The sequence below is a fragment of the Somniosus microcephalus genome, chromosome 20 (assembly GCF_052327205.1).
Source record: "Somniosus microcephalus isolate GS21.2 chromosome 20, FLI_Smic_1.0, whole genome shotgun sequence".
NCBI lineage: Eukaryota > Metazoa > Chordata > Chondrichthyes > Squaliformes > Somniosidae > Somniosus > Somniosus microcephalus.
The window spans coordinates 65,026,493-65,043,338 of NC_141006.1; the positions used below are offsets into that span (position 1 = coordinate 65,026,493).

At 45.1% G+C, this 16,846-nt stretch overlaps 1 protein-coding gene and 1 long non-coding RNA gene across 3 annotated transcripts in view; one reads left to right on the forward strand and one right to left on the reverse strand.

Annotated features, from left to right (window-relative positions):
* Positions 1 to 8,153: 8,153 nt before the first annotated feature.
* LOC147103354 (uncharacterized) lies at positions 8,154 to 12,981 on the reverse strand. Its single transcript, XR_015072945.1, has 2 exons — positions 12,894 to 12,981; positions 8,154 to 8,545 (listed from the first exon to the last, which is right to left on the reverse strand). It is a non-coding gene; the product is annotated as an uncharacterized LOC147103354 (long non-coding RNA).
* LOC147103355 (lysosomal-associated transmembrane protein 4A-like) overlaps positions 12,475 to 16,846 on the forward strand; it is a 36,034-nt gene continuing 31,662 nt past the window's right edge. Inside the window, exon 1 of one of the 2 annotated variants that reach the window (XM_085962855.1) lies at positions 12,475 to 12,717. In XM_085962855.1, coding sequence (XP_085818981.1) covers positions 12,622 to 12,717 — 96 coding nt within the window. In that variant the 5' untranslated portion in view covers positions 12,475 to 12,621. The remainder of the gene's footprint in view (positions 12,718 to 16,846) is intronic. The other variant, XM_085962854.1, reaches the window with a different exon arrangement.

The following is a 16,846-nucleotide window of genomic DNA, read 5'->3' on the forward strand; positions in this document are numbered from 1 at the left end:
GTGTAACAATGAGATCACTTTGTCATATAAAGTGTCTCATTACATAGGATTACATAGGATATATGACACAGAAACAGGCCATTAGGCCCAACCAGTCCATACTGGCGTTTATGCTCCACACGAGCCTCCTCCTGTCTTTCCTCATCTAAATCTATCGGCATAACCCTCTATTCCCTTTTCCCTCATATGCTTGTCTAGCCTCCCCTTAAATGCATCTATACTATTCGCTTCAACCACTCCCTGTGGTAGTGAGTTCCACATTCTCACCTTCTTCTTCTTCTTAGGCAGTCCCTCAGAACCGAGGATGACTTGCTTCCACATTAAAAATGAGTTCGCAGGTGACTGATGAGCCCAATGCGGGACCTACAGGGCTGGATTTTGTCAATGGGGAGCTTTTGGAGGCGGGACTCCCACTTTTTGGGTTGTAGTCCCGCCTCCATCGACTTGTGGCCAACCCAAGCTCTTTTCCCTTGATTGACCTTGTTAAGCCCGCCTAGCGGGCTCAGCAGGCCAGTTAAGGGACACCTGGTTACTGGTGACGTCAGCGATTGACATTTCATCTGTCAAGAGCTTTTGACAGATGAAAAATCAGCGTTTGACAGCTCTGTGAAGCTGTCAAACACGGACAATCTGTCTTCTAACTTGAGTCCTTCTACTCAGACTCAGTTAGAGAGCTCTCCAGACCAGAAAGCAGAGGCTGCAGCTTTTGACAGGTCAGCGGCCATTCTGCTTTCTGAGCTGAGGGACTCCCGAGAACTGAAGGGAGGAAGCCTGCAGGAAAAAGTAAAGGTAAGTAAAACTTATTAAAACACTTTACACTTACCTCACACACTTACCTCTGCACACATGCGCCCATCACTCACCTGCACAACGGATATCTCGACCCCTTCAACCCCTTCAGACCGACGGTCCGCCTCGCCAACTTGGCGTCGTTCAGAGTCGTCGGGAAGCCCACACTTCAGGGCTAAAAATAGGGATTAGGCAAAAAACTGCCTGTAAACTACCTGTTAATAGGCAGTTAATTGGCACTAAACCCCTTCCCGCCTCGGGGAGGCGGCTCCCAGCACAGGTCGGCTACCCACCCCATGGGACATTGGCACGGAGGTGGGTTGGGGCGGGATGGGTTCCTGCCCCCCGATTCTGCAATTTTCCCACCACTCCCGCCTCCAAGCCCGTCTCCTTGGGGCTTGGAAAATCGAGCCCACAATCTCTGTCACAGGTGGGGCAGACGGTGGTTGAAGGGGTGGGTGGGTGGGGTACTTGGGTTGACGTGCGCTCCTTGCGCTGCCTGCGCTTGGCTTCCGCTTGCTCCTGGCAAAGAGACTCGAGGTGTTCGGCGCCTTCCCGGATGCTTCTCCTCCACTTTGTGCGGTCTTGAGCCAGGGATTCCAGGTGTCGGTGGGGATGTTACACTTGTTCAAGGAGGCTTTGAGGGTGTCCTTGAAGCGTTTCCTCTGCCCACCTGGGGCTCTCTTGCTCCGAGTAGAGCATTTGTTTTGGGAGTCTCGTATCGGGCATGCGGACAATGTGACCCGTCCATCGGAGCTGATTGAGCGTGGTCAAAGCTTTGATGCTGCGGATGTTGGCCTGAGCAACAACACTGACATTGGTGGTACCTCTCCAGTGCTTTGAGGTGCCTGCTGTACATGGTCCATGTCTCTGAGGCATACAGCAGGGTGGGTATCACTGCTGCTCTGTAGACTATGAGCTTAGTGCCAGGTTTGAGGTCCTAGTCTTCAAACACTCTCTTCCTCACGCGACCGAAGGCTGCACTGGCACACTGAAGGCGGTGTTGGATTTTGTCATCAACATCTGCCCTTGTTGACAGTAGGCTCCCGAGGTATGGAAAGTGGTCCACGTTGTCCAAGGCCTTGTCGTGGATTTTGATAATCGGGGGGGCAGTACTGTGTGGCGGGGGCAGGTTGATAGAGAACCTTTGTCTTACGGATGTTTAGTGTAAGGCCCATGCTCCCATACGCTTCGGTGAAGGTGTTGGCGATGGTTTGGAGTTCGACCTCCGAGTGAGCGCAGACGCAAGCGTCGTTTGCATACTGTAATTCGACGACAGAGGATGGGACGACCTTGGATCTGGACTGGAGGCGACGGAGGTTGAACAGTTTCCCGTTTGTTCTGTAAATTAGCTCCACTCCAGTGGGGAGCTTACTGAGGGTGAGATGGAGCATTGCAGCAAGGAAGATTGAGAAGAGCATTGGTGTGATGACACAGCCTTGCTTGACCCTGCTTCGTACGTGAATTGAGTCTGTGGTGGAACCACTGGTCAGGATCACGGCTTGCATGTCGTCGTGAAACAGGCGGAGGATGGTGACAAACTTTTGAGGGCAGCCGAATTTGAACAGGACACTCCCTAATCCCTCACGGTTGACAGTGTCGAAGGCCTTTGTGAGATCAAAGACGGCCATGTACAGCGGTTGGTGCTGTTCCCTGCATTTCTCTTGTAATTGACATGCGGTGAAGATCATGTCCATTGTGCCCCTTAGTGGGCGGAATCCGCATTGCGACTTTAGGAGGAGCTCTTCGGCCACTGGGAGAAGGCGATTGAGGAGGATTCTTGCGATGACTTTCCCTGTGGCAGACAGGAGGGAAACTCCTCTGTAATTACCGCAATCGGATTTGTCACCTTTCTTGAAGATGGTCACAATTACGGCGTCTCTGAGATCTCCTGGCATGCTCTCCTCCTTCCAGATAAGAGAAATGAGTTCATGAATTCGTGCCAGTAGTGCTTCTCCGCTATGCTTTAGTGCCTCGGCGGGGATTCCATCTACTCCTGAGGCCTTGTAGTTCTTCAGTTGTCGGATGGCCTTTTCAACCTCATGCCGGCTGGGGTTGTGCTGAGATGGTGGCAGGTGGCATGCTGTGGGATGGAGTTGAGGACACTTGCATCGAAGACAGAGTCACGGTTAAGGAGACCTTTGAAGTGCTCCTTCCAGTGGGCACTGACTGCCTCTCTGTCCTTGATGAGTACCTCTCCGTTCTTGGCTCGCAGTGGAGTAGGGCCTTGGGTGCTTGGGCTGTAGATGGTCTTGACTGCGCTAAAGAATCCACGCACGTCGTGGTTGTCGGCTAGCTGCTGGATCTCCTGCGCTTTCTCCACGCACCATCTGTTCTTTAGGTCGCGAGTTTTTTGTTCGACCTCGGCCTTCAGGCTTCCGTAGAGCTGCTTTCTTGCTCTCGAGTTCTGTTGCTGTTTCCAGATCAGGAATGCCTTGCGCTTGCGGCTTATTAGCTCCTGGATCTCCTGGTCGTTCTCGTCGAACCAGTCTTGCTGTTTCCTGGTCGAGTGACCGAGCGTCTCTTTACAGGTGCTGATTATGGAGGCCTTGAGTGCAGACCAGGCGCTATGAGCACTCTGTGTCTCTGCATCACTGGGAGTCATCAGGTTGTTTGTGAGGCGCAGGCTGAATAGAGCTTTCTTAGCAGGGTCTTTGAGTGCTCCAGCGTTAATTTTCCTGCGGCATTGTTTCTGTTGTCGCCGCTGTTTTGGGGCTACATTGATGGAGATGACAGAGCAGATTAGGCGGTGGTCTGTCCAGCAGTCATCAGCTCCTGTCATGGCGGTCCCTTGCTCGGACGATGACGTAGTCCAGCAGATGCCAGTGCTTGGAGCGAGAGTGCTGCCATGAAGCCTTGTACTTGTCTCTCTGACGGAACAAGGTGTTGGTTATGACAAGGCCATGTTCTAAGCATTTCAACAGGAGGAGGGTACCGTTGCAGTTGGCTTTCCCTACCCCCTCTCTGCCGATCACACCTCCCCAGAGGTCTGTGTCCTTTCCAACTCTGGCGTTAAAGTCATCAGCTTGTTGCCCGTTGGAACTCGGGACAGGGATTGTTCGAGGCTGGAGTAGAATTCCTCTTTGGTCTCGTCTGTGGCTTCCAGTGTTGGGGCGTACGCACTGATGACCGTAGCGAACTGGTTCTGGGCTAGGGTGAGCCGAACAGTCATGAGGCACTCGTTTATACCGCTAGGAGAGTCTCTGAGACGCCCAACCAGTTCATTTTTTATGGCGAAGCCTACCCCACGGAGGCGGTGTTCTTCTTCAGGTTTGCCTTTCCAGAAGAAGGTGTAGCCACCACCTTGCTCCTTGAGCTGGCCTTCCCCTGCCCGCCAGGTCTCACTTAGGGCGGCGGTGTGTATATCGAAATGTCTGAGCTCCCGGGCAACGATAACAGTACGGCGTTCCGGTCTGTCACTGTTGGGGTTGTCCATGAGGGTCCTGACGTTCAATGTCCTGAACTTCATTCTAAAGGGTGGAAGATGCCTGTGCATGAATTCTTTTAACGTGGGGTGGCCGTTGCACACCAGCTACCACACGGGCTTGACAGAGCAAGGTCTTGGTCCAATGGCAAGGGAATCCAAGACGATTGGTGACCAGGCTCTGCTACAACGGCCTAGCACACCCACACAAACATACTGTTACTGTCCTCCTCCCTCCTTCCCGCAGGTCCTCTCTGCCTGGGTTTCGTAGGATGCATTGTGGTCCTCCTGACCTCGCTGTTGGCCCATGCCGCACCTTCCCTGGGCCCCGACCCCGCTGCTGGTCCACGCTGTGCCACTCCTGGACCTTGACCTCGCTGCTGGGCTCGTCCTCGCTCCTGGTTCCCGGCCTCGGACATGAATGATGTTGTCTCTCACAGGATCAAATTAGCACTGATATTCTCGCGATCCCTGGCCCTGAGCTCCACTCGCGATCCACTAGTCACTAGATCACTAGTCTAGTGGAGAAGCGTAGTCTTGACGGCAGAGAGGTCTGGGAATTTGAGAGCTAATTTTAAGTGAAGAGCCACATTCTCACCACTCTTTGGGTAAAGAAGCTTCTCCTGAATTCACGATTGGATTTCTTGGTGACTATCTTATATTGATGGCCTCCAGTTATGCTCTTCCCCCACAAGTGGTAACATTCTCTCTGTATCCACTCTATCAAAATTTTTCATAATTTTAAAGACTTCTATTAAGTTACCCCTCAGCCTTCTTTTTCGAAGAGAAAAGAGACCCAGCCTGTTCATCCTTTCCTGATATGTATACCCTCGCATTTCTAGTATCATCCTTGTAAATCTTCACTGCACCTTCTCCAGTGCCTCTATATTCTTTTTATAATATGGCGACCAGAGCTGTACGCAGTACTCCAAGTGTGGTCTAACCAAGGTTCGATACAGGTTTAGCAGAACTTCCCTACTTTTCAATTCTATACCTCTAGAAATAAACCCTAGTGCTTGGTTTGCTTTTGTTATGGCCTTGCTAACCTGTATCGCAACTTTTAGTGGTTTGTGCATTTGTACTCCGAGATCCCTTTGTTCCTCTACCCCACCAGGATGTGGGCATCGCTGACAAGGCTAGCATTTATTGCCCATCCCTAATTGCCCTTGAGAAGGTGGTGGTGAGCTGCCTTCTTGAACTGCTGCAGTCCTTGAGGTGAAAGTGCTCCCACAGTGCTTTTAGGGAGGAAGTTCCAGGATTTTGACCCAGCGACGATGAAGGAACGGCGATATATTTCCAAGTCAGGATGGTGTGTAACTTGGAGGGGAACTTGCAGGTGATGGTGTTCCCATGCGCCTGCTGCCCTTGTCCTTCTAGGCGGTAGAGGTCGTAGGTTTGGGAAGTGCTGCCAAAGAAACCTTGGCGAGTTGCTGCAGTGCATCTTGTAGATGTACACACTGCAGCCACAGTGCGCTGGTGGTGGAGGGAGTGAATGTTGAATGTGGTGGATGGGTTGCCAATCAAGTAGGCTGCTTTGTCCTGGATGGTGTCAAGCTGCTTGAGTGTTGGAGCTGCACTAATCCAGGCAAGTGGAAAGTATTCCATCATGCTCCTGACTTGTGTCTTGTAGATGGTGGAAAGGCTTTGGGGAGTCAGGAGGTGAGACACTCGCCACAGAATACCCAGCCTCTGACTCGCTCTTGTTGCCACAGTATTTATGTTGCTGATCCAGTTAAGTTTCTGGTCAATGGTGACCCCCAGGATGTTGATGGCGGGGGATTCGGTGATGGTAATGCCGTTGAATGTCAAGGGGCGGTGGTTAGACTCTCGCTTGTTGGAGATGGTCATTGCCTGGCACTTGTATGGCGCGAATGTTACTTGCCACTTATCAGCCCAAGCCTGAATATCGTCCAGGTCTTGCTGCATGCGGGCATGGACTGCTTCATTTTCTGAGGAGTTGCGATTGTAACTGAACACTGTGCAATCATCAGTGTGCATCCCCACTTCTGACCTTATGATGGAGGGAACATCATTGATGAAGCAGCTGAATATGGTTGGGCCTAGGACACTGCCCTGAGGAACTCCTGCAGCGATGTCCTAGGGCTGAGATGATTGACCTCCAACAACTACAACCATCTTCTTTTGTGCTAGGTATGACTCCAGCCAGTGGAGAGTTTTCCACCCGATTCCCATTGACTTCAATTTTACTAGGGCTCCTTGATGCCATACTCGGTCAAATGCTGCCTTGATGTCAAGGGCAGTCACTCTCACCTCACCTCTGGAATTTAGCTCTTTTGTCTATGTTTGGACCAAGGCTGTAATGAGGTCTGGAGCCGAGTGGTCCTGGCGGAACCCAAACTGAACATCGGTGAGCAGGTTATTGGTAAGTGCCGTTTGATAGCACTGTCGACGACACCTTCCATCGCTTTGCTGATGTTTGAGAGTAGATTGATGGGGCGATAATTGGCCGGATTGGATTTGTCATTCTTTTTGTGGACAGGACATAATTGGGCAGTTTTCCACATTGTCATAGCTGTACTGGGACAGTTCGGCTAGAGGCGCGGCTAGTACTGGAGCACAAATCTTCAGCACGACAGCCAGAGTGTTGTCGGTGCCCATAGCCTTTGCTGTATCCAGTGCGCTCAGTCGCTTCTTGATATCACATGGAGTGAATCGAATTGGCTGAAGACTGGCCTCTGTGATGGTGGGGACCTCAGGAGGAGGCCAAGATGGATCATCCACTTGGCACTTCTGCCTCAAGATGGTTACAAACGCTTCAGCCTTGTCTTTTATACTCATGTGCTGGGCTCCATCATCATTGAGGATGGGGATATTCATGGAGCCTCCGCCTCCCGTTAGTTGTTTCATTTTCCACCACCATTCACGACTGGATGTGGCAGGAGTGCAGAGCTATGATCTGCTCCATTGATTGTAGGATCACTTAGCTCTGTCTATAGCATGCCGTTACGCCTGGTGCTGCTCCTGGCATGCTCTTCTGCACTCCTCATTGAACCAGGGTTGGTCCCCTGGCTAGAGGGTAATGGTAGAGGGATACAATTTTGCTGCTGCTGATGGCCCGCAGCACCTCATGGATGCCCAGTTTTGAGCTGCTAGATCTGTTCTGAAACTATCCCATTTAGCACGGTGGCAGTGCCACACAACACAATGGAGAATGTCCTAAGTGTGAAGACAGGACTTCATCTCCACAAGGACTGTGCGGTGGTCACTGCTACCAATACTGTCATGGACAGATGTATCTGCGACAGATAGATTGCTGAGGACGAGGTCAAGTAGGTTTTTCCTTCGTGTTGGTTCTCTCACCAACTGCTGCAGGCCCAGTCTGGCAACTATGTCCTTCAGGACTCGGCCAGCTCGGTCAGTACTGGTGCTACCGAGCCACTCTTGGTGATGGACACTGAAGTCCCCCCCAAGTACATGCTGTGCCCTTGCTACCCTCAGTGCTTTTTCCAAGTGGTGTTAAACACGGAGGAGTACTGATTCATCAGCTGAGGGAGGGCAGCAGGTGGTAATCAGCAGGAGGTTTCCTTGCCTATGCTTTACCTGAAACCATGAGACTTCATGGGGTCTGGAGTCAATGTTGAGGACTCCCAGGGCCACTCCTTCCCGACTGTATACCACTGTGCTGCCACCTCTGGTGGGTCTGTCCTGCTGGTGGGACAGGAAGTACCCAGGGATGGTGATGGATGATTCTGGGACATTGGCTGAAAGGTATGATGCTGTGAGTATGACTATGTCTGGTGGACAGCTCTCCCAATTTTGGCACAAGTCCCCAGATGTTAGTGAGGAGGCTTTGCAGGGTCGACTGGGCTGGGTGTGCCATTGTTGTGTCCAAAGCTGGTGATGTAAGCCCCCAAAGAGCGGACCAAGTGATATACAAGGTCGACGTCACTAGCTTGTCGAAAGAAAGACAGACCACTAATTGAAGTTAAAACGGTTTACTCAGGCCTGGGGAGCTGTGGCTCTTGCGTCCCAACACAAGGCTCCAACTCCACCGAATCTCGAGGTTTACACAGTTATACACATATTCCGAGACCTCCTACTGCAGAGGTCCAATCGATTTAAAAGTCTATACATTAATCACTAACTAGGTGTGTCTAACTTCTACAAGGTAGCCTATAACATAAGTTTCACTTTTCACTGCAGGGGCCTGTGGCCCCTCTGATTTCTTGGAAATGAGTCATCAGGACATGTGATTTCTGAGAAACGAGTCATTCTCTCTCTTGACCACTACTAAGTTTCGTTTTTCCAGAAAAGGGTTATGTCAGTGTCTCTTTTTGTAAGTTTCATCTCTCTAAACTGGTATGGTCATTTCTGCAATTAAACATACGAATAATTAGTACATTTCAACTTTAAACATTTTGCTGCCGCAATTGCGTTCTACTAAATGTGCCCTGTTACGCTCATTTTTAAATCTTACTTCAGCTGGTGCCTAGGCTAGTTCGCTTTAACTCCAAAAACAACACTTCAATACCAAACCTTATCTGTGTTAAATTGGCCAAAGATGCCGAAATGTGCTCCTGAAGTGCATTTTTGCACAGTCACTGTTATTTTTCATTTTGCTGCTCTGAGAGAAATGGCCAGAGCATATACCAGAAATTGAAGGAACCATTTCCTCTTCGCTTAGAAATGTGAGAAAGAAACTGTTTCTATAAGCACAAATGCTATGAACAGGCTTCCATGTATTTTCCTTTTTGATCACAACTGTGCCTTTCTTACATTGGGTTAAAAACCTATTTAAAAAATAAAAGTATATTTTGGTGGTAGTCATAGAGTCCACCACTTGCACAACTACTAAATGCTACTAAATATTTTAGATCTGTATGTATAGTCTAGACACTGCTGCCTGGAATTTCAGATTAGCATTATTTTAATGCTGGTGTTAACTAGTTAAAATAAATGGGTTACTGCTGCCACTAAAATAATGCTGACCCTAAAATCTAGAGTATCAGCGTTATATTTGATAATGTTCGTCAGCATGACCTAGACTGATCCTGTCCTCACCTGAGGCATACACACACACTTTTCAGCTAGAGCAATGGATGGTGATCAAGAACAAGAACATTGGTCCCTCCGCTTAGCTCAGGAACACTAAGGCCAATTTGTAACATCCTCCATGCCACCCATGTTGAAATCTCAGCATAGCCTATGTTGGAACCTGGAACCTTCAGGTCCATATGGCTCTGTACCAAATCACTCCGTGCATTTTCTCACAACATTGATGGGGGAATTACTCAACATGCTCTAATTCATAGGAAAAATCACTGCAGCTGCAGGTTGGTTAATTTAGTTTCATCTCATGCTCTATTTCTAAGATCTTTAATCTGTATTTGAAACTGATCTCTTCCTTGGTAGTTGAAGTAACATTATATATGCATACGGTAACATATGTAATTAATCATCATTTTATAAATGTGCTTAAATTAAGGGAGCTAACAATGCTAATTATATTTTAAATTATGTTGTGATTATGAAAAATTTAATTTCATTAACTTCTCATTAATTACATGTTTGACAACATATGCAGTGAAATAATTCAGTTGTCTATGCATTTTGAGATTATACTGTTTTTCCTACAACTTAGAACTGATCTTAGGCTTACTTCACAGTACTAATAAGGTGCATCAATATGCTGGCCTCTCAGATTTTGATACTATTTAAGGGCTGTCTAGACTGTCAAAAAAATTATTTGTTTATTTCATGTTTCTCACCCAGCTGCCATACTCAAATCTGAACTTTTGGTTTTCCTTGTGCTATCCAGCTCTCCAAGGATACATATAATCAGTATGTCAAAAATATTTAGCTGCTACATAAGCTCCTTTTCACCAGTGCCATCAAGGACACATAGATTTCCTGTATTTGAGAACTTTGCTCTGTATTCAGAATCTGACAGATACAGAGCAGTAGAAATTCTAAGGTCAAAGCTACAAAATGTTCAGTAAATCTAGTTACCTTTTTGATGGAAATCCCATAGCTCATACCATATTAGATGTTGAACTTTCATTCCTTTCGCAGTGCAACAGCTGAATCAGTAATTCTTACTCTCCTCTGTATCCTTCACTGGGGTGATGAAAATCAATGATCTTTCAATTCTTTGAAGAAAGGGTTTATTCACGTCTCTTGTAGGCTCAACTAACAGCTACCACCTCTTACTTTTGATAGTTCCACCTTAATCCTCCTTCATTTTTGACCTATATATCCTGCTCTCAAATGGGATTTACATATCTCCACCATTGTTAAATGTGCCGCCAAGACGTTTGGTCTCTTCTTTTGTGTTTATTGCTTATTTTCCCCTCTGTCACTCTTAGCTCTCTATAGAGTCCAAGCCCATCCAAGATTTTCAATACTGCTCCCAAATTTGGGGAGGCTCTGCTGATATCTTTCTTCTACCCCTGGACAGGATTCAAGAAAAAATCCCATCATTTCATAGGTAATCCTTCTCACACCTCTAGCCTCCAGACTCTCTGTAGCCGCGGGGACTGGAGTGCATCATCTCCCTGGCCGATGTAATTTTAATTCAATTTGATAAGTTTTATTTAAAGTTCTATTAAGTTACAGTTAATTGGTTCAACAAAAAAAGAGGCCAGACTCTCTGTCCATCATAGCTTTTCTTGTTTTTCTCTGTTCTACCAATATTACTATGGTCATTACTTCTCTGAACTTTCTTCTCTTGCTGCTCCTGAGCATCAAACATGTCCACATTCTTCTTTCTATCTGCATCTTCACTTTGTTAAAACCAAGAGTCACTGCAATGGCTCTTAATCTAATTTATTCTTTCCCAGCACTCATTCATTCCTCAGTGGTCCCATCACCTACAAGCTTTGAAAAACCAAGTTGATGAAGTATGACTTATTGATTTATCTTGTCCTTTCTCCTTCTCTTTTCAACCTTAGCTAATAGTACTCCATCTAGGTTTCTTAATTTTAAAAAATCTGTCAACTATTCATTTAAAACTAAATCTTCTGGTTCCATTGAAGCTTGGGAATCTCCTGATGTGAATGATGATTAGCAAGTATTATGTACTGAGAAAATGAAAAAGCTTTTGCTGACTTTCTGGGTCAATAATTATTGAATCAACTATGCAAGTTTTTTTAAAGTTTTTTTATGACAGAACAGATAAATCGTTGACTCATAGAATTATACCCAAGACTATGCAATACAGTACAATTATCTTGCTGCAGGTTAGGATGAAAGAATAGCTAAAGGTAAACTGTCTTACCTTTTCTACCTGATTATAATACATATGCTTAGCAGTGATTAGTCTACTGATTGAGTTTGTTCTGTATGTTGTGTATAGCTGCTCAAAATCTACCTACGTTCAAAATGGGAATTTTGCACTTCTTTACAAGCAAAAGGCAAGAAAGTGAGCAGATGTATTCTATTTTCATTAACTGATTGTTAGTATTATTTAAACAAAAGCACTATTATGCACTGTCATATGGTTAAGGTTATATAACCACCTACAAATGCCCATAGGTAGGACCTTGTGTGAAAATTGACATCTACACTTACCCCCTTTCAGAACTGTAAAGAATAACGCACTCTGAAAACTGCAATAAAACTAGCCATTGCTGTTCACCAAAATAATGGTTACAGCAGCATATGCTATATCTGTCTGTAGCACAAGGTTGTGTATTTTTTGGCAGGTGGAAGCAAAGAGATTTATTTTAGAACAGATAAAATCTATAAAGCAGTGACATAAGTTTGAACAAGCACTACCCTTCTGTATATCACTATGAATCTAAACAGTGGGAGACCCAGAATTGTAGGGATGCACTGCACAAATCTTTGTCTACAATCCTGTGGTAAATCGTTTTGGGTAATACCTGTTTACCAAGTGACATTTTGGGAAATCGTTTACCCTTTCATTTTGCTTTGGTAAAGCTTGGAGGGTTTTATTTTAATGCATTTTGGTAAGCAAGGACCAAAGGAAAGGGCCAGCCAACCAGATTGATTCACACTTGAGAACTGCCTTGCCAGAAGACCATACATACATAAAATAACATAGGCCCGTATCACCAGTTTGATTTGGGTGTGGAAATGACATAAAATAGACGAAATGCTGGATGGTGACAATCTAAATCTGGCAGATGATGTCATATCTAAAATGCTATTAAATAACAATTACATGTTTTTAACACTAACAGGGCTGGTGTTATTAAATTCACCTCACATTGCGAGATGGGGAAACAAAATAGCAAAAAGGTTACGAAACTTTAAAACAGAAGTGTGTGCATCTTGTTGTTGTTGTCATGTGATATGAGAGATAGAAGCAGGAAGTGGCGAAGCTGTAAATTCTATCCTCCGCCGTTTAACGGGTCGCTGAGAGCGGGTCAGCCGCGTGATATTGGTTCACAAGCTCAAAAAGATTCATCTGGATTAGCAAAAACATGGTGCGATTTGTCTCCAACCTCTACCGTGGCAGTCACCGATGTGTCTGCTGCCATGTCCGAACTGGAACCATCATCTTGGCCGCTTCTTACACGGTGAGTGGGATTAAATAAAGAAGAATAAATAACTTTTTTTTTGTATGTGGAGATTTAGGGAGGTAACGAGAGAGAGAGAGGGGAGGAAGACAAAATGGTGCTCCCACAGTAAGCGGCGTTTGTTTTTTTTTGTACTTGTAAAAAATATTAATAATAGAGCCGGCTGTGAGGATTACCATTTGTTTTGGGGGGTTTTGAAGAGCGTCGCCCGTGTGTTTTATTTTTGGCGCCGGTCTGGGCGGTATTTTTATATAACGGTCGCCGGCCGCGAGCGCCGCCCTCCCCCCGGCTCGCGCGGGGCGCTGCCGTTACAAACAGATTTTCTTTGAAATTTGAAGTCAAGTTTTCAATAATTTTTTTAATAGCTTTTTAAAAAAAATATATATTTTTTAAGTACCCATAAAATATACATTAACCAGTCCCTGAGCGCGAAACAGCGCGTGATATTAAACCACGCGTGATATTAAACCAACAGCCTGCCCTACCTGTTCCTATGATCAAAGATTTTTTTAAATATTAACTGGATTTCTAATGCAAAAGTGGTACATTTTTATTTTAATACTTTTGAATAAAGGGTATACTTTTAACCCTTGTGAATAAATAGTGTACTTTTGTTTTTACAACAAAAAAAATACATGTCCTTTGTGTAATTCCCCCTGTTTTGGGGGAAAAAATTGTATTTTTTTATGGGGTTAGTGGTTTCTAGTAAGGTATTTTCATTTTTTTAATTTTCGCAATAATGTCACTGTGCTTCATCTGTTAAACCTGTAAGGTGCTCATTGTCATTGCCTGTACCTTCTCTTTTATAAACCTTGATGAAGTCATCTTGAACATTATCCCTTCCCACCCACTTCACGGGAAAAAGTGAAAGGTGTTTATAAATTGCTTCAGAATAGATATCTGGTTTAATTCATTTTTTCACCATGACATTAGAATATTGCAACAAATTGGTCTTAAAATCCATCAGCCAGGCATCTTTTAATATGATCTTGGCCCTGGGTTCATTCCTGCTGTTCTCAAAGCCAAACTGGCTCAAGTGATCTGGCTGCCTTTATCTCTGCTTCACACTTTTCGCTGTGCTGAGCCTTTATCAAGGAATGTTCACCAGCAGCCATTCAGAAGGTAGATCATGCATGTAACACATATGACAGAAATAGTAAATGTCACCACTGCATTGACTGGGACTGCTTTACCTTCCCAATGAGGAATACAAAACACACACTCACTCCCAATTGGACATTATGCTTGGTGGGTCAAGCATATCACTTGTATTGTTGGGCCTTGTCATTGGATAAAGGATATATTAAACAGGATTTTGGCTGAAATTATGGTATAGAAAATAAAATGTCAGTCATTAAAACTTAATATATGTAGAGAAAATGTGCACCTTCGGATTCCTTTGTTTTCAGTAACTTAAAAAAAAGTCATCTGGACTTTGTCAATAATTAAAGCCGAATGAATGATGGAAGTTGGAAGCAGACTACAAGTGCTTCTAATTTGGAGATCAACTGTAATTTAATCATAAAAAATCACATGCACTGTGGAGTACTAATGTGCTTTAGAAAATTTCCTTGTTTTGATCAGAGTATTATTTGACCTAGTGAAGTCATGCATTTTGGAGCGCAGCTTGCATACTCCATTGATTTGATTATAAAGATTTGCTTTTTTTAACAGCCTTATCAGCAGAGATGCTGCCTTTAATGTTCTGTATTACATTACATTACAACAGTGACTCCACTTCAAAAGTACTTCATTGGCTGTAAAGTGCTTTGAAACATCTGCTGGTCATGAAAGGTGCTATATAAATGCAAGTCTTTTGTAAATTTGTACCTCCAAATTCCTCTGCTCTTCCACAGCATTGGCTATTCATTCAGAATATAATTACTGCTGTTTTTTTAGCCAAAATGCATCACCTCACACTTGCTGACGTTAAATTACATCTGCCATTTTTTTAAGCCCAGTCCCCCATCTTATCAATACGCCTTTGCAGTTTCCTTTGATCTTCTGAAGAGCATAAGGAATAGGAGTGGGAGTAGGCCATCTTCAATAAGATCATGGCTGATCTTCTATCTCAACTCCACTTTCCTGCCCTATCCCCATATCCCTTGATTCCCTTAGTGCCCAAAAATCTATCGATCTCTGTCTTGAATATGCTCAACCACTGAGGATCCATAGCCCTTTGCGGTAGAGAATTCCAAAGATTCACCACCCTCTGAGTGAAGAAATTTCTCCTTATTTCCTTATTTTGAGACTGTGATCCCTGGTTCTAGACTCCCCAGCCAGGAGAAACATCCTCCCTGTGTCTACCCTGTCAAGCCCTGTAAGAATTTTGTACGTTTCAATGAGATCACCTCTCATTCTTCTAAACTCCAGAGAATATAGGCCTAGTCTACTCAGTCTGTCCTCATAGGACAATCTCTCCATCCCAGGAACCAGTCTGGTGAACCTTCATTGCACTCCCTCTTGGCAAGTATATGCACTCCCTCTTGGCAAGTATATCCTTCCTTGGGTAAGGAGACCAAAACTGTACACAATACTCCAGATGTGGTCACACCAGGGCCCTATATAATTGCAGTTAAGATGTCTTTACTCTTATACTCAAATCCTCTTGTAATAAAGGCCAATATACCATTTGCTTTCCTAATTGTTTGCTGTGCCTGCATGTTAACTTTCAGTGATTTGTGTACAAGGACACCCAGCTCCCTCTGAACACCAACATTTCCCAATCTCTCACCATTTAAAAAAAATACTCTGCTTTTCTATTTTTCCTACCAAAGTGGATAAATTCACATTTCTCCACATTCTATTCCATTTGCCATGTTCTTGCCCACTCACTTAACCAAACGCAGATTGGGTGACCGCTTTGCGGAACACCTCCGTTCAGTCCGTAAGGGTGACCCCGAGCTTCCGGTCGCCTGTCATTTTAATTCACCGCTCCATTCCCACTCGAACCTCACCGTCCTTGGCCTCTTGTATTGTTCCACGGAAGCTCAACGTAAACTCGAGGAACAGCACCTCATCTTCCGATTAGGCACTCTGCAGCCTTCCGGACTCGATATCGAGTTCAACAATTTCCGATCATAACCTCGGCCCCTATTACACATTTTTTCTTGTAATTTTTCCACTCCTTTCCCCCCCCCCCCTTTTTTGTTTCTCTCTCACACCTGGCAGCTATCTCTTGCCCTGCTAGTACACTTTACACCTAATCTCAGCCTATTACCATCTCGTCTAGCTTCTAATCTCTTTTACTTCTTTTGTTTCTTTTATTCTTTTGTCCAATCGCGGCCCTGCCTTCGATCTAGTTTCTTTTCTTTCCAGTTTTGAAGAAGGGTTCGACCCGAAACGTCAACTCAAATTTCTCTCCACGGATGTTGCCTGACCTGCTGAGCTTTTCCAGCATTTTCTGTTATTTTATATTCCCTTGAAGTCTCCTTTCATCTTCCTCACAACTTACATTCCCACCCAGCTTTTATCATCAGCAAACTTGGATATATTACATTTGGTCCCCTCATCCAAATCATTGATGTAGATTGTGAATAGCTGAGGCCCAAGCATTGATCCTTGCGGTCCCCACTAGTTACAGCCTGCCAACCCGAAAATGACCCGTTTATTCTTACACTCTGTTTTCTGTCTGTTAACCAATCCTCAATCCATGCTGGTATATTGCCCCCAATCCCATGAGCCCTAATTTTGTTTAATAACCTCTTGTGTGGCACCTTATCGAATGCCTTCTGAAAATCCAAATACACCACATCCCCTGGTTCCCCCTTATCTATTCTAGTTACAACCTCAGAAAACTTGTTTTCAGACCGCCCTTAGTATTTCCAGCATTTTCTGTTTTTATTTCAGTTAATAAAACATATGGGATCCTCGGCTTTATAAATAGAGGCATAGAGTACAAAAACCAAGAAGTTATGCTAAACCTATATAAACACTAGTTTGCCCCAAGCCGGAGTATTGTGTCCAATTCTGGGCACCACACTTTAGGAAGGACATGAAGGTGTTAGAGAGGGTACAGAAGAGATTTACTAGAATGGTTTCAGGGATGCGGGATTACAGTTGCGTAGATAGATTGGAGAAGCTGGGGGTTATTCCCCTTGGAGCAGAGAAGGCTAAGAGGCGATTTGAT